Source organism: Pan troglodytes, chromosome 18 (genome assembly GCF_028858775.2).
Source record: "Pan troglodytes isolate AG18354 chromosome 18, NHGRI_mPanTro3-v2.0_pri, whole genome shotgun sequence".
NCBI lineage: Eukaryota > Metazoa > Chordata > Mammalia > Primates > Hominidae > Pan > Pan troglodytes.
Window position 1 is genome coordinate 31,837,000 of NC_072416.2, and position 21,411 is coordinate 31,858,410.

Consider the following 21,411-nt stretch of genomic DNA (forward strand, 5'->3'; position numbering starts at 1 on the left):
ATTATTATTATTATTATTATTTTTGAGACTGGGTTTTGCTCTGTCACCCAGGCAGGAGTGCAGTGGCTCGATCACAGCTCACTGCAGCCTCAACCTCCTGGGCTTCAAGCAATCCTCCTGCCTCAGCCTCCCAAGTAGCTGGGATCACAGATGTGTGCCACCACGCCTGGCCAATGTTAAAAAATCCTTTAACATTTTTGTGGAGATGCACTCCTGGACTCAAGCGATCCTCCTACTGGTCCCGACCACCAGCCCCTTTCTGATAAACATTTACACTGTTTATTATCTGATGCCATTTCTATCTTCTTCCTTGTCGTCCAGACATCAAAGAAGTAGGTTTCTTCAGGGTTTTCTTTTTCAAGTCCTCATTGTTAAAGATCACTCACATTAGGGCCAGACACCACGACTCATGCCTGTAATCCCAGCACTTTGGGAGGCCAAGGCGGGCAGAGCACTTGAGGTGGGGAGTTTGAGACCAGCCCGGCCAACTTGGTGAAACCCCACCTCTACTGAAAAACATACAAAAATTAGCTGGGCGTGATGGTGCATGCCTGTAGTCCCAGCCACTTGGGAGGCTGAGGCATGAGAATCGCTTGAACCCAGGAGGCAGAGGTTGTAGTGAGCCAAGATCACATCAGCACACTCTAGCCTGGGTGACAGAGCGAGACTCTGACTCAAAAAATAAATAAAATAAATATCACTTACATTAGATATACCCAAGGGGTGTTCTATAGAGAGTTGGAAGCAGTGGTTATTGCAACAGGGGCATGGAAGTCATCTGGCTATGCCAGGATGCCCAGGGGATACTCGGGGTGGATGGCATAGTGGTGCTGGGGACTCACCGCACAGGACGCTCTGATTGACGCACTGCCAGGAGTAGCGCTCTGTCTTGCGGCTGCAGCCGGCCTCCTCAGCTCGAGTGTAACAACAGTCGTGGCCATGGCAGCACCTGCGGATGTCACATGGGCAGGACAGCAGGTGGGTGAAGCTCTCTCCTGGCCCTCCTCTCTTGCCAGGACCATGGGTGACTGAAGACCCCCAGGGAGGCACAGCATCCTCTTATCTAAGTTTTTTTTTGTTTTTTTTTTAAGAGACAGGGTCTTTCTCTGTCGCCCAGGCTGGACTGCAGAGGCACAATCATAGTTCACGGCAGCCTTGAACTCCTGGGCTCAAGCGATCCTCCTACTTCAGTGTCCCAAGTAGCTGAGACTACAGGCACACGCCAGCATGCCCGGCTGGTTTTTTAATTTGTATTTCCTTTGAGACAGCGTATCTCTCTGTCGCTCAGGCTGGAGTGCAATGGCTCAATCAGCTCACTTTAGCCTTGAACTCCCGGGCTCAAGTGATACTGCCACCTCAACCTCCCAAGTATGCTACTACAGGAACACAAACTCCTTTTTTAAATTTTTTGTGGATATGGGGGTCTCACTATGTTGCCTAGGCTGGTCTCGAACTCCCAGGCTCAAGCAGTCCTCCTACCTCAGCCTCCCCAAATGCTGGGATTACAGGTGGGAGCTACTGTATGCCTGGCCTTATCTAAGCTGTTTCCCTGAAAATCCCCGACTTGGGTAATGATTCCGTTGGCCCCACCATGCCCTGTCCTGCCTTCCTGGCTGTGCCCAAGCTTGGTCCCTGCCTGCCTGCCTGCCTCACTCTCTGGGTCTCGAGCTTCTGTGACACATGACTCCTCTCTCTTCCTGGAGTGATCCAAGCCCTGCCACTTCCTGACTTTGCCCACACTGTACCCTCTGCCTGGGGCAACTTCATGTCTGCCCATTGTCCCTTAGGCCTCAGCCCAGGCACAAGCCCCTGCCTCCGGAGGTCATCCAGGCCTCACCAGGCTACACCCTCTGGTAAAATTGGATTCCCTCCCTTCAGGGCAGGTTTATAATGAAATCCTCCTCAGAGGCCAGGTGCGGTGACACCCATCTGTAATCCCAGCACTTTGGGAGGCTGAGGTGGGAGGATCACTTGAGGCCAGGGGGTCGAGACCAGCCTGGGCAACATAAGAGAGACTCTTGTCTCTATAACAAATTTAAAAATTAGCTCACCAGGCCAGGCTCAGTGGCTCATGCCTGTAATCCCAACACTTTGAGAGGCCGAGGCAGGTGGATCACGAGGTCAGGAGTTCGAGAGCAGCCTGATCAACACGGCGAAACCTTGTCTCTACTAAAAATACAAAATTAGCCAGGCATGGTGGCACGCACCTGTAATCCCAGCTACTCGGGAGGCTGAGGTAGGAGAATTGCTTGAACCCAGGAGGTGGAGGTTGCGGTGAGCCAAGATCATGCCATTGCAGTCCAGCCTGAGCAACAGAGCAAGACTCTGTCTCGAGACAATAAAAACACACAAAAAATTAACTCGCCAGGATGGCACATGCCTATAGTCCTAGCTACTTGGGAGGCTGAGGTGGGAGGATTCCCTTCAGCCCAGGAGTTTGAGGCTGCAGTGAGCCACTATGATTGTGCCACTGCACTCTAACCTGGGCAAAAGCGAGACCCCAGGCTAGAGTGCATGATTTTGGGTCACTGCAACCTCCACCTCCCAGGTTCAAGTGATTCTCCTGCCTCAGCCTCTTGAGTAGCTGGGACTACAGGCATGTGCCACCACGCCTGGGTAATTTTTGTATTTTTAGTAGAGACAGGGTTTAGTAGAGACCATGGTGAAACCCCGTCTCTATAAAACAAATCTCTACTAACCCCATCTCTACAAAAAACAGCTGGGCGTGGTAGTGCACACCTGTAATTCCAGCTACTTGGGAGGCTGAGGCACGAGAATCATTTGCATCTTGGAGGCAGAGTTTGCAGTGAGCTGACATCGCACCACTGCACGCCAGCTGGGATGACAGAGCAAGACCCTGTCTCAAAAATAAGAAAAAGGAACAAACAACAGCAACGACAACAAAAAAACCTCTGTGTCAATCACAGCCTTCAAGCTAGGGGAGAGGCGGCCGAATTCTGCCCTCTGCTAACTAACTATAGCTTTGTGGAAATGGGTGAGTGGCATGCCCTTTTGAGCCTCAGGGCCCCATCTGTAAAATGGGCATAACCGTCATGCCCGTCTTTAAGAACAGCCTTGGGGGTAAATGAGTGGAACTCATGGAAAGATCTCAGCCCACAACCTTCCACAGAACAGGCGCTTCTCACACAGTAAGTAGCAGGAGTGCAGAGGCTGCAGGCATGAATCCAGCCAGACTGCCTGGGTTCAAGTCCCAGCTCCCACGTCTTGGTAACTATGTGGCCTCAGACAAGTTACTTAATATTTCTTTTTTTTTTCTTTTCAGAAGGAGTTTTGCTCTGTCACCCAGGTTGGAGTGCAGTGGTGTGATCTCGGCTCATTGCAACCTCTGCCTCCCGGGTTCAAGCAATTCTCCTGCCTCAGCTTCCTGAGTAGCTGGAATTACAGGCACCTGCCACCACACACAGCTAATTTTTGTATTTTTAGTAGAGACGGGGTTTCACCATGTTGGCCAGGATGATCTCGAACTCCTAACCTCGTGATCCGCCTGCCTCAGCCTCCCAAAGTGCTGGGATTACAGGCGTGAGCCACCATGCCCAGCCAAATCTAGGGCCAGAACGTGGCTGCAGCATATAAAAAGAATTGAATTCCATACTTTTGTTAACCCTGTTTTTTGTTTGTTTGTAGTTGTTGCTGTTTTTGAGACAGAGTCTCGCTCTGTCGCCTAGGCTGGAGTGCAGTGGTGCAATCTCGGCTCACTGCAGACTCTGCCTCCCGGGTTCAAACTATTCTCCTGCCTCAGCCTCCCAAGTAGGTGGGACTACAGGTGCCCACCACCACACCCGGCTAATTTTTGTGTTTTATTAGAGACAGGGTTTCACCATATTGGCCAGGCTGGTCTGGAACTCCTGACCTTGTGATCCGCCCACCTCGGCCTCCCAAAGTGCTGGGATTACAGGCGTGAGCCACCACACCCAGCCCCTCTTTTGTTTTTGTTTTGCTTGCTTCTTAGGGTTGTTTTTCTATTTATGGTAAAGGCATTGGCTTTCCATTTGTAGCATCAATAGAATATTTCCTGTTTACAATAACCTTATGTCATAGTAAATGGTAAAGGGATTTAAAGCAGTGGTTTTCAGCTGCCAGAGGCCTGAGAGAGTTTGGGCATACTCTGTGTGATCGGGCAGAAGACCTGTGGGAAGTTTAGCAGAGGACAGGGCCAGGAAAGGTGATGGACAGTGGGGGTCTGTCCTGGTCACCAGGCCCCTGGGTCCTGCCCACCTGCTTGGAGCTCCCCACCCATCACACATGATGCTGCCAAGCCCTCTGGGTATTGTGGGCAAATACCTTAGGAGAGAAGCTGATGAACTTTGTTTCTTGAAATGCACAGATTCCTTGGACATCCCTGAGAGGTCAATCATGAAAGTCAACTTGGTTTTCTCCCCCTCATTTGGGTTCAGAATTTAAAGTCCACACACACAGGCAGTAAGATGATATAGATAAGGACATCATCACTCGGTTTCGGATGTTAAAATGTCTAGGTGGGTTAGGGGTGATTTGCGATCACACGACCTTGTGGCACAAAGAGGAATTCCCAGGACAGAGGGAGACATTTTATTGCCATGTTATGATCTTATCATTGAGTTGAAAGGCAATCTTGTTTCATTTTGGATTCTTTCTTATGTTTATGTCTTCTAAGGGCACTTTGAATTTCCAAGCAAATAATAATTTTGAATTAGCTTTTAATCATTGACTTCTAGCACAGTTATATGATCAGAAACATGCTGTGTGATTTGATTGCTCTCAAATATATTGAGATTTGCTGGAACAAAATAAGTCAGGTTAATTTTTGTAAATGTACCATGCATGCTTAAAATGAATGTATCTACATTTGTTCCTGAGATACAGGTTGATGGACGGATGGCTACATGGATGTGATGGAGATGGTTTACTATCGGGACCTTCCGCATCCTGCTGATGTTTTGTTGCTTAGGATATGAATGGCTGAGCGGAGGCTGTAAAACCTGGCACCCTGCTTGGGTATGAGGTTCTTCCTGCCATCCTGCCATCATTTGCTTTTTATGTTTTGTCGCCAAAAGTGACCTTGAGGAACCCTGGGAGCTCAGGAAGGAAGGAGCGCCCAGAAGCAGGGACAGGGAGCTGGTTGGGGAGGACCAGAAATCAGGTTTGTGAAGGTTCCAGAGAGGACCTGTCCTTGCGAGGAGTGTGGGAGACTGAGATGGGGGAGGGGTCATTGGAATGATGCGGGCGCTACTTGGCGTTGTCCATTGTGAGGCACCACCGGGGTCATCAGGGATTGGTGGAGAGGGAGTATAAAGCCCCAGGGTTGCCAAGGGAGGGCCCAGACCGAAGAAGGTTTGGTGGATAGCAGAACCTTTTTGTCTCCCTCTAATTGCTCCTAAGCCTCACGCTCCCTTGCCCCGCGTGTCCTGTTGCTTCCCTGATCTTCTCCGTGACCTGTAGCTAAACCTTCCACCAGCGCTTGAGAACTTAATTTGAACCGGATCCTTTCCCAGACCCCTTTCTTCTTCTCCTCGTCCTCCTCCTCCACCTCCTCCAGGTGCCCAACAGCCCCCTTCTCCTCCTTTCCCTTCCCTTACTTCCCCCCTTCCCCTCCCCTTCCCCTCCCCCTCCCCTCCCCCTCCCCAACTCAGATCCGGCCCCGGTCCCCGTCCCCTTCCCTCCCCCCTGCCCTAAGCCACCTCCACCTCTGTCCTGGCCGCCTCAGGGCGCCCTGAAAGGACCAGGACATGCGGCTGCGGCTGCGGTGGTGGCTCCTCTTTTGGCTCCTGCTGGGATTTATCAGCCATCATCCCACCCCTGTGAGTAGACGCTGGACCCGCGGGGTTTCTTCCTTTTTACTGGGCTGTGTCACGCGGCATGAAATTACACAGCTCAGGCCTGTAATCCCAGCACTTTAGGGGGCCGAGGTGGGCAGATCACTCGAGTCCAGGAGTTGAAGAGTAGCCAGGGCATCATAGCGAAACCCCATCTCTACAAAAAATTCCAAAAAAGATTAGTTGGGCCTGGTGGTGCGTACCTGTTATCCCTGTTACTGGAGAGGCTGAGGTGGGAGGATCGCTTGGGCCCAGGAGCTGGACGTTGCAGTGAGCCGAGATGGCCCCGCTGCACTCTTGTCTCTAACAAACAAAATGGACCAAAACAAAGTGAAATGTCATTTGATTTGTGTCATCTGGTTTGATGACTTTTTTTTTTTTTTTTTTAGACAGAGTCTCACTCTGTCGCCCAGGCTGGAGTGCAGTGGCAAGATCTCGGCTCACTGCAACCTCCGCTTCTGGGGTTCAAGCAATTGTCCTGCCTCAGCCTCCTGAGTAGCTCAGATTACAATGCCTGGCTAATTTTTGTATTTTTAGTAGAGATGGGGTTTCACCATGTTCGCCAGGATGGTCTCCATCTCTTGACCTCGTGATCTGCCTGCCTCGGCCTCCCAGTGCTGGGATTACAGGCGTGAGCCACCGCGCCTGGCCAAAATATATAACCTTAAGTGTAAGTTTACTAACTTTGGAAAGTACATACACCAGCATAAACCAACCCCCTTTCAAGATCTACATTATTTTATTTATTCATTTATTTTTTTGAGACAGTTCCTCCCTTGTTGCCCAGGCTGGAGTGCAATGGGGCAATATCAGCTCACCGCAACCTCTGCTTCCCAGGTTCGAGCGATTCTCCTGCCTCAGCCTCCCGAGTGGCTGGGATTACAGACATGTGCCACCACTCCCAGCTAATTTTGTATTTTTAGTAGAGATAGGGTTTCTCCATGTTGGTCAGGCTGGTTTTGAACTCCCGACCTCAGGTGATCCGCCCGCCTCGGCCTCCCAAAGCGTTGGGATTACAGGCGTGAACCACCGTGCCCAGCCAAGATCTACATTATTATGTCACCCCAGAAAGTGAACTCTCACTCTTCCCAGCCAGTCTCTTTCTTATCATAGGTTAGCTTGCTTATTCTGGAATTTCGCGTATACAGATGCATGCCATGCCATAGGTACTCTTTTGTGTCTGCTTTGTTCTGCTCAACACCATGTTTCTGAAATCATTACCATTGTTGTATGGTTCTCTAACTCCATCATTTCCATTTCAGACTCAGCATATGCTGAGTTCAACCTGATGAAGGGCTATCTCTGTTTAATTCACCATCTTGAAAGAAACATTTAAAATTGAGATGTTTTCAAGAATATATAGTTAAATCCTGAGGAATCGATGTAGAAATGTTATCACAAGCTGTCTGAACTTACTCAGGGGAAGTCTTCATCTTCACTCACTTAAGAGTCTAATGGAATTAATATCAACAATCTTAGAGAAATCCCACACTATTCATGCCATTTTCATGATCTCCGCCTTGGTAATTTTTTTTTGAGACAGAGTCTCGCTCTGTCACCCAGGCTGAAGTGCAGTGGTGCGATCTCGGCTCACTGCAACCTCTGCCTCCCGGGTTCAAGTGATTCTTCTGCCTCAGCCTCCCAAGTAGCTGGAACTATAGGCGCGTGCCACCATGCCCTGCTAATTTTTTGTAATTTTAGTAGAGATGGGTTTCACCGTGTTAGCTAGGATGGTCTCAATCTCCTGATCTCATGGTCCACCCACCTCGGCTTCCCAAAGTGCTGGGATTGCAGGCGTGAGCCACCACGCCCGGCCCACCTTGTTAATTTTTAAGCACTAAAATTTGATACTTATTTGTGAATGAAGTAATCTCTTCATTGTATTTTTTTTTTTTTACTCATGCTGAGCTTTAAATGACAAAGATTCATATAATCCAAGAGAGAAGTATTATTTAGAGGGATTCTTTTACCATGTGATATATAATAAATGCATCCAATGTTATACATCAATTTAAAAAACAAGTAAATAACTTTAAAGAAAAGATAACTACTGGCCAGGTGCAGTGGCTCACACCTGTATTCCCAGCACTTTGGGAGGCCGAGGCAGGTGGATCATGAGGTCAGGAGTTGGAGACCAGCCTGGCCAAGATGGTGAAACCCTGTTTGTACTAAAAATACAAAAATTAGCCGAGTGCGGTGGCAGGCGCCTGTAATCCCAGTTACTCAGTAGCTGAGGCAGGAGAATCGCTTGAACCCGGGAGGTGGAGGTTGCAGTGAGCTGAGATCATGCCACTGCAATCTAGCCTGGGTGACAGAGCAAGACTTTGTCTCCAAACAAAAAGAAAAGATAATTACTTTATACTTAGCTTGTCTTAGCCATGAGTGACGGGCTGCATGTGGCCCAGGACAGTTTTGAATGCAGTTCAACACAAATTTGTAAACTTTCTTAAAACATTAGGAGATTTTGGCCAGGCACAGTGGCTCATGCCTGTAATCCCAGCACTTTGGGAGGCTGAGGCGGGCAGATTACCTGAGGTCAGGAGTTCGAGACCACCCTGGCCAACATGGCAAAACCCCATCTCCACAAAAAATACAAAAATTTGCTGAGTGCATTGTCAGGCACCTGTACTCCCAGCTACTCAGGAGGCTGAGGCAGGAGAATCACTTGAACCTGAGAGGCAGAGGTTGCAGTGAGCCGAGAGCACGCCACTGCACTCCAGCGTGGGTGACAGAGTGAGACCCCATCTCAAAAACAAAACACCAAACAAAAACAAAAACAAAAACAAATGGCTGGGCACGGTGGCTCACACCTGTAATCCCAGCACTTTGGGAGGCCGAGGCAGGCAGATCGCCTGTCAGGAGTTCAAGGCCAGACTGGCCAACATGGTGAAACCTCATCTCTACTAAAAATACAAAAATTAGTCGGGCATGGTGGCAGAGACCTGTAATCTCAGCTACTCGGGAGGCTGAGGGAGGAGAATGGCTTGAGCCCAGGAGCTGGCGGTTGCAGTGAGCCGAGATTGCACCACTGCACTCCAGCCTGGGCGACTGAGTGGAGCGGAACTCTGTCTCCAAAAAAAAAAAAAAAAAAGAGTTTTTTTTTTAGATCATCAGCTTTTGTTAGTGTATGTTATGTGTGGCTCAAGACAGCTTTGCTTCTTTTAATATAGGCAGGGAAGTCAAAAGATTGGATATCCCTGCTTTATACCAAGAAAGACAGCACCCCACATTTGCAATGCCTAAAAACACTACCAGCCATCTGAAAAACATGAGACTTCTAACTTCTGTTCTTTTTTGTAGCAGTGGAATCCCACGGTGATATCTGAGGGATGTGGTTACCTTTTGGAGGAGGTTGACGGTTTCTAAGGATGATTCTTTCTGAGTGAAATATTGTCGGTGTCATTGACCTTTTCATTATTTCAACTATTATTATTCCAGGTTATCAATACTCTGGCTGTCTATCGTCATCGTGAGACTGACTTTTGTGGAGGAGTTCGAGACCACCCTGGCCAACATGGCAAAACCCCATCTCCACAAAAATTGGATAATTTGATAATTATCATTATTGGGTTTCTGAGACCTTACACATTTACCATTCTCTTCTGCACAAATTACCTTTGTGTGAGTATACTAACTTTCTGTAGAGGTATACTTGTAATCACAAATAAGAATAAATTATATAAAACAATTCACATTTCTGGACTTCATTATGAATATGTGGTTTTACCCAAACAATCAGGGAAATGATTTATTAGCATAAGAATTATGAAAATGTCTGCCATTTACATTATGAAAATTAAATAGGTCGGTGTTTGTTTAATAGAATGTCAACAGAGCTTTTGGTCAAAAATAAGTTTTTTTAACCTTTGTGCTATTTATCACAAATGGAGTATGAGGTTTCGTCACTTAAATAGGAAATTCTTTCTAAACTCTTCTGCTTTATAGTTCTATCGTATGGGTGGAAGGAAAGCTTCCAATCTCCTCTCTGAAGATTCACTGCAGAAATGAGCTGACAACAGACAGCTTAACAGGAGAAGAAAAACATAGAACAGGCATAAACATGGGAACCAGCTGAAAAATGAGACTGCTAGAAGGGCCAGATGGTTGATGCTTAAAGAGCACCCTCTTCTGAGGGGAGAGGGAGATAGATGGAGATGTAGGCCATTTAGAGGGGCAGCAAATGATTTTTAGGGGAAATGAAAGAGGCCAAGGAACAAACAATTGGCCTGAGACAAAGTTCCTCTGAGGTCATAGGGACGAGGTGACAAACTGCCGGAAGGTGAAGGGCAGAACTGCACTGCGTCTCATGATGCAGAGAAAGCCCCAGAGAATCTCTTAGAACTGCCCTCCAAGAGAATCAATGAAAAGTGTGTCTGGGCAGGGTAATTTTGAATGACATCATTCAAAGTGCATGTTCCCACTTGCAACTGGAGAGAGATCAGTATGTCAAAAGTCTGTACTTGGTAAGAATTTGGCTGCTAAGTCGTGCCATTATTTGTCTTTTGAGCCTTTTCTCCTTTGGGGAAGTTGAGCTCTACATTTTGTCTTGCCATTCATGACAGTAAAAATGTGGTCGTCTGGGGGCTGAACCTCCTTCTGAACAATGATCCAAGATAAAAGTACTAATACCACGATGCTTTTTTATATTCAAGGGAAGAGGAAGTATGTTTCAGTTTAACCACCTAGATAATTACACATCATTTGGCACTGCCTTTCAAGATATGTAGAAAACAGAAAATATATGAGTTATGAAGATATCTAGGCACATTTAACATTCTCTATGCCACTTAGTCCTGAACAGAGAATTTTCGGTATAAATTGGAGGAAGCTTTTTTTTTTTTTTTTTTTTTCTTTTCTCACCCCCGAGATGAGTCTCCCTCTGTTGCCCAGGCTGGAGTATAATGGTGTGATCTCGGCTCACTGCAACCTCCACCTCCTGGCTTCAAGCGATTCCCCTGCCTCAGCCTCTCAAGTAGCTGGGATTACAGGTGCCCACCACCATGCCCAGCTAATTTTTGTATTTTTAGTAGAGTCGGGGTTTTACCATGTTGGCCAGGCTAGTCTCAAAACCCAACCTCAAATGATCCACCCGCCTCAGCCTCCCAAAGTGCTGGCATTACAAGCGTGAGCCACCACGTGAGCCAGGGGAAGTTGTTAAATTTACCACTTTTTAACAATTCCATTTAGGAAAGTTCAGTTGAGCTGTTGGACTTGGACAACTTCGCACCTCTCATCTTTGTCCTTGTCATCTAGTCATCTATGCCATTACCTCCTAAGCAGGGACATCATGGGTGCCATGAAGCATTCATGCGTGATGGCATTTCTTTGCTTGTCATTTCTTCATGTGTTTAACATTTCTCCTAGCTCCAAACTGGGCCAGCTACCTTTCCTATGAAATCTAGCAGTAGTTGTGGGATTGACGTGGTTGCTCTTTTCATCTTTTTAGATTACCCATTGCTTCTCTCAAAATCCTAGTACATGATTTTTTTTTTTTATCCTATGTGCAGAAATCAGGAAAAAACAAATTCTACAAAGAATTTGAAAGATACTATTTCAGGCCAGGTGTGGTGGCTCATGCCTGTAATCCCAGCACTTTGGGAGGCTGAGGCAGGTGGATCACTTGAGGTCAGGAGTTCAAGACCAGATGGGCCAACATGGTGAAACCCCATCTCTACTGAAAAGACAAAAATTAGCCAGGCATGGTAGCAGGCACCTGTAATCCCAGCTACTTGGGAGGCCGAGGCACAAGAATCGCTTGAATCTGGGAGGTGGAGGTTGCCGTGAGCCAAGGTAGCGCCACTGCACTTCAGCATGGTTGAGAGTGACACTCCATCTCAAGAAAAAAGTCATTTCAATGACTACCTCAGGAGATTCATAGGTATCTGACCCACATCTGAGATGGGATTTGCATTGCATTTTCGCTATGATGAGAACAAATATTTAATATCTTAGAAGATTAAAAGCATACTGTGATAATATGGAAATCTTGGTGGGAATTCAGTCATTAGTGAGAACGTTTTGCGTTAAGTTCAAACCAGCCTCAATGAAGCTGATGTGAGGGAAAGAAAGTGAACTCTGAGTAGAGCAGGGACAGAAGGAAGATGCTCCAGTGCAGATCAGGAAGGAGCAGGGGGTGAAATGTTACAAATTCTAGAACTCAGAGAGCTGAAGGTAATTACTTCCTTTTCAAGTTGTGAAACATGTTAACCTGTGGTAAAATACTTATAAGATGATAATAACCATCTAACCATGTTGAAGTGTACAGTTCAGTTGTGTGAAGTATATTCATGTCATTTTTTTTTTTTTTTTTTTTTTTTTGAGACGGAGTCTCACTCTGTCACCAGGCTGGAGTGCAGTGGTGGGATCTTGGCTCACTGCAACCTCTGCCTCCTGAGTTCAAGCAGTTCTCCTGCCTCAGCCTCCCGAGTAGCTGGGACTACAGGCGTGCATCACCATGCTCAGCTAATTTTTGTATTTTTAGTAGAGATGGGGTTTCACCATGTTGCCCGGGATGGTCTCCATCTCTTGACCTTGTGATTCACCCGCCTCAGCCTCCCAAAGTGCTGGGATTACAGGCGTGAGCTACCGCACCTGGCCTATTTTTTTTTTTTTTTTTTGAGACAGAGTTTCAATTTTGTTGCCCAGGTTGGAGTGCAATGGCACAATCTCAGCTCACCACAACCTTTTCCTGCTGGGTTCAAGTGATTCTCCTGCCTCAGCCTCCCGAATAGCTGGGATTACAGGCATGCACCACCATGCCTGGCTAATTTTGTATTTTTAGCAGAGACAGCATTTCTCCATGTTGGTGAGGCTGGTCTCAAACTCCCGACCTCAGGTGATCCGCCTGCCTCGGCCTCCCAAAGTGCTGGGATTACAGGAGTGAGCCACCGTGCCAGCCTCATGTCATTCTTGTGTGTGTGTGTGTGTGTGTGTGTGTGTGTGTGTGTGTGTGTGTGTGTGTGTGACAGAGTCTCATTCTGTCGCTCAGGCTGGAGTGCAGTGGTGTGATCTCGGCTCACTGCAACCTCCGCCTCCCAGCTTCAAACGGTTCTCTGCCTCAGCCTCCCGAGTAGCTCGGATTACGGGCGCCCGCTGCCATGCCCAGCTAATTTTTGCATTTTTAGTAGAGACGGGGTTTCACCATCTTGGCCAGGCTGGTCTTGAACTCCTGACCCCGTGATCCACCTGCCTTGGCCTCCCAAAGTACTAGGATTATACGCATGAGCCACCGTGCCCAGCCGTCATTCTTATATTATTATTTCCTAGGTGTCTTTCCTGAAGACTATCTTCTGTTCTCGAAATGGACATGATGGATCCACGGATGTACAGCAGAGAGCCTGGAGGTCCAACCGACGTAGACAGGAAGGTATGGCTCTGTTGGAGTCCCCATAGTGTGGAAATGAGTTTGCCCTGGAAAGGGAAAGAACAGCTTCTTGCCCTCAGGTTTCTCACCTTCTCTTCTCCTCACTCTCACCAAGGGCTGAGGTCCATTTGTATGCACACAAAGAAAAGAGTTTCTTCCTTTCCAGGAAATAAAATTGGCCTGAAAGACGTCATTACTCCATGGAGAAATGTGGAAAGAAAATTTAGAGCTAAAATCCGTAAGAGGAAGGTGACAACGAAAATCAACCATCATGACAAAATCAATGGAAAGAGGAAGACCGCCAGAAAACAGTAAGATGTGCCTTGACACAAATACTGTTGTATGAACCATGTGCCAATCAAAGTAGACAACTGTAAAGTCCTTGAGAATATTTTCTACAATATTTGTGGCACATTCAGTGGGTTCAAAATTGAGTTTGTCCTTTCTGCTTCATTAGTTTAAGCTGTATAATTCCTTTCCCTTCCTACATTCTTGTTTGTCATTTTTTCGGGGGAAGAGGAGTTGCTAGTACTGGCATTGGTTTTCCTTTCTCTGTCTTTTTTTTTTTTTTTTTTTTCCTGAGATGGAGCTTTGCTGTTGTTGCCCAGGCTGTAGTGCAATGGCAAAATCTCGGCTCACTGCCTTTTGGGTTCAAGCAATTCTCCTGCCTCAGCCTCCCAAGTAGCTGGGATTACAGGTGCCCACCACCACGCCCAGCTAATTTTTGTATTTTTACTAGAGATGGGGTTTCACCATGTTGTCCAGGCTGGTCTCGAACTTCTGACCTCAGGTAATCCACCTGCCTCAGCCTCCCAAAGTGCTGGGATTAGAGTCGTGAGCCACCACAGCCAGCCTTTTTTTTTTTTTTTTTAATTTTGAGATAGAGTCTCGCTCTGTCGCCCAGGCTGGAGTGCTATGGTGCAATCTTGGCTCACTGCAACCTCTGCTCCCAGTTTGAAGCAATTCTGCCTCAGCTTCCTGAGTAGCTTGGATTACAGGTGTGTGCCAGCACATTTGGCCAATTTTTTTTTTTTTTTTTTTTTTTTTTTTGAGACAGAGTCTCACTCTGTCACCCAGGCTAGAGTGCAGTGGCATGATCTTGGCTCACTGCAACCTCCACCTCCCAGGTTCAAGCGATTCTTATCCCTCAGCCTCTTGAGTAGCTGGGACTACAGGCATATGCCACCATGCCCGGATAATTTTTGTATTTTTAGTAGAGGCGGGGTTTCACCATATTGGCCAAGCTGGTCTAGAACTCCTGATATCATGATCCGCACACCTCGGCCTCCCAATGTGCTGGGATTACAGGCGTGAGCCACCGTGCCAGGCCCGATTTTTGTATTTTTAGTAGAGACAGGGGTTCACCATGTTGGCCAGGCTAGTCTTGAACTCCTGACCTCAGGTGATCTGCCTACCTCCGCCTCCCAGTGTGAGCCACCGCACCCAGCCTGGATTGTTGAATTCAATGCTTGGGTCACCTCCAGATTCATTTTCACAGTCTTTCATGTTTTGGTCATATTACATTGTATTTTGCTGCCATATGACTGATCTTTTTTTGTTAAATGTGAGATAGTTGTTAAAAAATATTTAGCAATGAATTGAGGCCTAGTAGCATGTTATCTTGCTGCAGAAGAGATGGGAGTCTACTTCTGGGGGATGGTCAGGGGTCCTCCATACAGGCGGCAATTGAGGTCATCGGTGCAGGCTCAGTCCCTACAAAGGCCAGGGTATTTTCTGTCCACCTTTATTCTGATGCATGACTCTTCTGGGTCTCAACCAGAGCCAGTGGACTTCAGTATGGGTCGCTTTCATTGGCAGACCCTCAATCCACTTGTTTTCCATCTAATCCCATGCATGTGTGCAAAAGCTGCTGTGCTTCTTTGCATCTCAGTAGTTCCTTCTGGAATTCAGCAATGAAACTCAGGGAAATGGGTTCCAAATGCGAGGCTGACTTTCGTCCTGGGTTTCCTTCTTCTCCATCTTCACCTCATGTCTGTTTACTGCCATGTTAGCAATTTGATGTATTCAATCATGAGTTTTATATTCTGTTTGGTGTCCCCCATTGTTCTCATCGGAGATCAGAAGCTTCAGATGCACTTATGTCAACTCAAGAGTAGAATGCTTCCTTAGCTTCCCTCCAGAGTCAGGTTTTGTGTTTCTAGTTCCCAAGTGCACAGCAGGAGTAGTGATGTCCTCACTGGCTTCTCATTTGCATTAAACTGTGAGCTTCTTTAGCGTGGGGACAGGACCCTGCTCCCATTGCATTCTCAGCACCTCACCACACACTCCTTGTTGGAGGCCACTCCAGACAGCATGTGCTGAAGGATGTCCTGTGGTCAGAAACAAGTTCATTAACTTTCTCTTTGAAGTGTTTTTGTCCCTGTTTCCTAGCGTTCTGGGAATTTTACACATCCTTCCTATAAAACCAAGTATCAGGTGAGATCCTTAGGATCAGGACCATGAATCAAGTGGTGTGAGGGCAACACAGCAAACTTACCCTTTTTAGGCCATTTCCTTTTTCTGCCCTCAATCTCTGTGAACTGAACCTTGTTAAAGTCAGTCAACACCAGGGTGGATGGTTTGCCATTGTCACCTATTTTCAGGACATAACACCCTGACTTAGGAGCCATTCCGACCATTTCTAATTCAATAGATGCGCCCAGCATTCAGATTGCCTTTTCTCTCAACCAGGATCTTTAAAGTCGATGCCAAGAGTTCCAGTCCTGAATCATGGCAAAGTGCAGTAGTGAACTGCGGGGTTAATGACACCATATTCTGGAAGGATCTCTCTATGGCTGATGGTCTCAGTTCCGGCATCAGCCTCTGACTGAGAATCAGGTCTCACACAGGAGGAGTCAGATGAGGAGCAATCCTCTGCTTCCGATGGAGTTAGTTGTGATGAATTGGTGAGGTCTGGTTTTTCACACTGAACTAAAATGAGCTTTCGCTGTGTCAAGCACAAGACTGACCCCAGAGACACACATAGTGCACCTCATAGAAGCTTTTAATAGTCTTTATATTTACTAAAGAATAGGACTAACTATGGAACTATGAAGATGAGCTGGAAATGACAGGTGACTTGCCAGCAGGCCAGAGTGTGACTTTTTTTTGTCCCTCAATGGGAGGTGTCAATTCTCCCTTTGGTTGTGAGAATCAGTTGGTTCATTTCTGGGAAGGTTGCAGGGGGGATCTTTGAATCACAGCCTTCAGATGCCAGAAGGGCAGAGGGAATCCCACACGGGCTGGTGGATCATGTGTGTGCATTTCTCTCCCTTCTAATCTGAGGAAACTAAGCATGAAAGAATGTGAGCACGCAGAAAAGGAGAGGCAGGTATCAGAGGCAGAGGAAAATGGGAAATTGGATATGAAAGAAATACACACCTACAAGTGAGTTCAGAAACTGAACCCCACCCTCTTGGGAAACGCCCATTGGAGTGTTGTTTTTAACCTTTGTACAGTGTTTAGACCCAGTAAATGCAGAAATAGAAACAAATGGTCAGAAGACATATCGTGAGAGAGAGAGAGAGTTCACAAAACAGAAAACAAAGTACCTTAATATTTACCAGTGACCAAAAGATGTGAAGTAGCAAAACGTCTCCTGACCCCATTGCCAGCTAGACTGTGTGGAAACTCGGTTCATACCAGCCATTCTAGGGGTGGGGTGAGTTGTTGTCATCCTTAGGAAAGTGTGTTGTTGTAGGATCAACCACATCCTTCAAAAGGACTATGCCTGTTTATAAGCCCAGCTGTTTCTGCCCTGTGAAACACGGTAAGGATATTAATACAAAGAGAATACAGCTTTATGATAAAAGATGCTCAATGAAGGATGAATTAGGGATATACTGAGAATGGGGAAGGAAACTATCATCTCAGAAGTCAGCAGGCAGTAAGCAAGAGGAGGAATCAATATAGCAACAGTTTGGATCAGACCGTACAGTTTTTTTGTTTTTGTTTTTCTGAGATGGAGTCTGGCTGTGTCACCCAGGCTGGAGTGCAATGACGTGATCTTGGCTCACTGCAACCTCCGCCTCCCAGGTTCAAGTGATTCCCCTGCCTCAGCCTCCCGAGTAGCTGGGATTACAGGTGCCTGCCACCACGCCCGGCTAATCTTTGGTATTTTTAGTAGTGATGGGGTTTCACCGTATTAGCCAGGATGGTCTCAATCTCCTGACCTCGTGATCCATCCGCCTCGCCCTCCCAGAGTGCTGGGACTACAGGCGTCAGCCACCGCGACCGGCTCAGACTGTACTCTTATAGCCATCTGAAATACATTTTCTAGGTAGAGATAGATTGTGTAAGGGTACAGTTGTGAGGATAACAGAAATATGGCAGATTATTTAAAATCATCCTGAAAGTGGTGCTTTATCTGATGAAAGTGATTGTAATCCATAGGAAAATGTTTCAACGTGCGCAAGAGTTGCGGCGGCGGGCAGAGGACTACCACAAACGCAAAGTAAGGAGCTTCCTCCCCGCAGTTGCAGGATAGTTCAGTGCTGATGCAGATGATGCCACGGCTCTTAGACTCTCTCAACATTCAATTTCTCATGTGTTGGCTTTTTCAGATCCCCCCTTCTGCAAGAAAGCCTCTTTGCAACTGGGTAAGTTTGTTTGTTTTCCTTGCTTTTGAACATAGTCTGCCAGGTCAGGACATGGATACATTTTTCTCCCTACAGCTCTGTGCTCAAGCCCTGCAGAGGGAGATGGCAGAGAGAAAGGCTGCCTACAAGCATCACAGTCCCATCCCTGTTGGTAACCATGTTGTGCAAAAACACCTTCATCCCCACCCAGTGGGGCCCCTGATCTAATATTCAAAGTGTCAGAGGTTCCATATTTGTAATAGCAAATGGGCCCTGACTGTTAATTAGTGAAGAGTGAATGTAACTTATTACCCACAGGGACAATTCCAAATGAAGGCCTTAAATGATGCTCAGCTAAGCTGGTTCTTGTGTGGCCTCTGTACCTTCAAAAGCTGCCGAGTCCTATGATTACACGTGACGGGACTTGTACACTTGAAGTGAAACACAGTTTTAAAACTTGCTTTGTTTAGAATTCCCACCTCATTTTTCCATGGACAAAAGTATTCTTTATGTCCTAGTGCACTTACAATTTGGTATTACCTGGGAGTGAAAAGAAATATTACAGCCATGCCTAACTGACTTCTTGAGGTAAGATTGTTCTGTCAGAAAACCCTCTCCCAGTTCCCCTGCAGCTCTTCAGGAATCCACATCTCTCCAGAGCTCTTTGTTCTCATGGGTGGCACCTCCAGAGTGAAGAAGATCCTTTGTCAAGAAGGGAAACAGAGGGGAAGTGAGAGGGTCCTGCAGGCAGAGCTGGAATCAACTTCCACTCTGCCTCTTGCAAGCTGTGTGACCCTGGGCACAATTTCTCGTTCCTCTGGAAACCTCTGTTTTCTTAGATTTGGAGCAGGGTGGTCACACTGACCTTGCAGAGTTCTGAGAATCAGAGACAGAACATAAAAGGCCTGGAAAACATTCTCCAAAAGGAAGCTGCAACATGTGTGGACAATGGGCTTTTCATGCCTCTCTTACTGTCTGTTGACCTGGTGCAAGAAACATGCTCTGGTGATGGCTGTGAGGGAGGAATGAGGATGGACATAGACACTCCTGTGTCTCAAACATGCTTCTTTATTACTCTGTTATGACTCTGTCTTCCCTGGGGCAGGACCCCAGCCTGCCTACGTTTGCAGACAGACACAGTGGCATGTGGAGACAACAGTGTGTCCCAATGACTTTTCTTTACTCCCCAGCTGTCGGCAGTACTCAGTGGAAGGGTGATATTATGACACTGATACTGCTATTTTGAAACCTGGAGGATGGAAAGGTGCAAAAATCTATCACCAGCAACAGAAGGTGCAGACCCTGTTGGTGGCGGTAATTTTGTCCATCAAATGAATATGTGTGAAAACATTCCCTTCTTCGGCCCTACAGGTCAGAATGGCGGCAGCGGAGCATCGTCATTCTTCAGGATTGCCCCACTGGCCCTACCTCACAGCTGAAACTTTAAAAAACAGGATGGGCCACCAGCCACCTCCTCCAACTCAACAACGTTCTATAAGGGATAACTCCCTGAGCCTCAAGACACCTCCCGAATGTCTCCATCGTCCCCTTCCACCCTCAGTGGATGATAATATCAAGGAGTGTCCTCTTGCTCCACTTCCACCCTCTCCTCTTCCACCCTCAGTGGATGATAATCTGAACGAATGTCTCCTTATCCCTCTTCCACCCTCTCCTCTTCCACCCTCAGTGGATGATAATCTGAACGAGTGTCTCCTTATCCCTCTTCCACCCTCTCCTCTTCCAGCCTCAGTGGATGATAATCTCAAGACTCCTCCCTTAGCTACTCAGGAGGCCGAGGCGGAAAAACCACCCAAACCCAAGAGGTGGAGGGTGGATGAGGTGGAACAATCACTGAACCCCAAGAGGCGGAGGTTGAGTAAGCTGAGAACACGCCATTGCACTCAAGCCTGGGCAATAAGAATAAATCCGTGGGTCGAAAAAAAGAAAAAAATCAAAAAATAAAACAAAACCCACACTCCAAAAACAAACTAACAAAGAATAAATAAATAATATAAAAATAAAATAAATACTGCAGTCCTTATGTTATTGCTTTGTTTCAATATCTGGTATGATTGCCTGAGGGACCTGAGGTTTTTAATTAATTGTAGGGTTTTTTTTTTAATCTTTAGAAGTGTTTGGTTATGTAAAATATTATTATTATTATTATTATTTTTGAGACTGGGTTTTGCTCTGTCACCCAGGCAGGAGTGCAGTGGCTCGATCACAGCTCACTGCAGCCTCAACCTCCTGGGCTTCAAGCAATCCTCCTGCCTCAGCCTCCCAAGTAGCTGGGATCACAGATGTGTGCCACCACGCCTGGCCAATGTTAAAAAATCCTTTAACATTTTTGTGGAGATGCACTCCTGGACTCAAGCGATCCTCCTACTGGTCCCGACCACCAGCCCCTTTCTGATAAACATTTACACTGTTTATTATCTGATGCCATTTCTATCTTCTTCCTTGTCGTCCAGACATCAAAGAAGTAGGTTTCTTCAGGGTTTTCTTTTTCAAGTCCTCATTGTTAAAGATCACTCACATTAGGGCCAGACACCACGACTCATGCCTGTAATCCCAGCACTTTGGGAGGCCAAGGCGGGCAGAGCACTTGAGGTGGGGAGTTTGAGACCAGCCCGGCCAACTTGGTGAAACCCCACCTCTACTGAAAAACATACAAAAATTAGCTGGGCGTGATGGTGCATGCCTGTAGTCCCAGCCACTTGGGAGGCTGAGGCATGAGAATCGCTTGAACCCAGGAGGCAGAGGTTGTAGTGAGCCAAGATCACATCAGCACACTCTAGCCTGGGTGACAGAGCGAGACTCTGACTCAAAAAATAAATAAAATAAATATCACTTACATTAGATATACCCAAGGGGTGTTCTATAGAGAGTTGGAAGCAGTGGTTATTGCAACAGGGGCATGGAAGTCATCTGGCTATGCCAGGATGCCCAGGGGATACTCGGGGTGGATGGCATAGTGGTGCTGGGGACTCACCGCACAGGACGCTCTGATTGACGCACTGCCAGGAGTAGCGCTCTGTCTTGCGGCTGCAGCCGGCCTCCTCAGCTCGAGTGTAACAACAGTCGTGGCCATGGCAGCACCTGCGGATGTCACATGGGCAGGACAGCAGGTGGGTGAAGCTCTCTCCTGGCCCTCCTCTCTTGCCAGGACCATGGGTGACTGAAGACCCCCAGGGAGGCACAGCATCCTCTTATCTAAGTTTTTTTTTGTTTTTTTTTTAAGAGACAGGGTCTTTCTCTGTCGCCCAGGCTGGACTGCAGAGGCACAATCATAGTTCACGGCAGCCTTGAACTCCTGGGCTCAAGCGATCCTCCTACTTCAGTGTCCCAAGTAGCTGAGACTACAGGCACACGCCAGCATGCCCGGCTGGTTTTTTAATTTGTATTTCCTTTGAGACAGCGTATCTCTCTGTCGCTCAGGCTGGAGTGCAATGGCTCAATCAGCTCACTTTAGCCTTGAACTCCCGGGCTCAAGTGATACTGCCACCTCAACCTCCCAAGTATGCTACTACAGGAACACAAACTCCTTTTTTAAATTTTTTGTGGATATGGGGGTCTCACTATGTTGCCTAGGTTGGTCTCGAACTCCCAGGCTCAAGCAGTCCTCCTACCTCAGCCTCCCCAAATGCTGGGATTACAG

The 21,411-nt window shown here is 47.1% G+C and overlaps 1 protein-coding gene across 2 annotated transcripts; it reads left to right on the top strand.

The window, feature by feature from the left end:
- Window positions 1-5,062: 5,062 nt before the first annotated feature.
- On the top strand, window positions 5,063-19,780 carry LOC112205839 (nuclear pore complex-interacting protein family member B15-like). Of its 2 annotated transcripts, XM_063796965.1 has the most exons (8): window positions 5,083-5,140; window positions 5,705-5,798; window positions 9,252-9,434; window positions 13,080-13,179; window positions 13,343-13,487; window positions 17,569-17,629; window positions 17,739-17,774; window positions 19,125-19,780. In XM_063796965.1, exons 2-8 carry the CDS (start codon window positions 5,727-5,729, stop codon window positions 19,713-19,715), a joined length of 1,188 nt encoding a protein of 395 aa, XP_063653035.1. In that variant the 5' UTR covers window positions 5,083-5,140; window positions 5,705-5,726; the 3' UTR covers window positions 19,716-19,780. The 2 variants fall into 2 exon arrangements, with proteins under 2 accessions (XP_063653036.1, XP_063653035.1); XM_063796966.1 differs by lacking the exon at window positions 17,569-17,629 and having other exon boundaries at window positions 5,063-5,140; window positions 19,125-19,328.
- The last annotated feature ends 1,631 nt before the right edge of the window (window positions 19,781-21,411 follow it).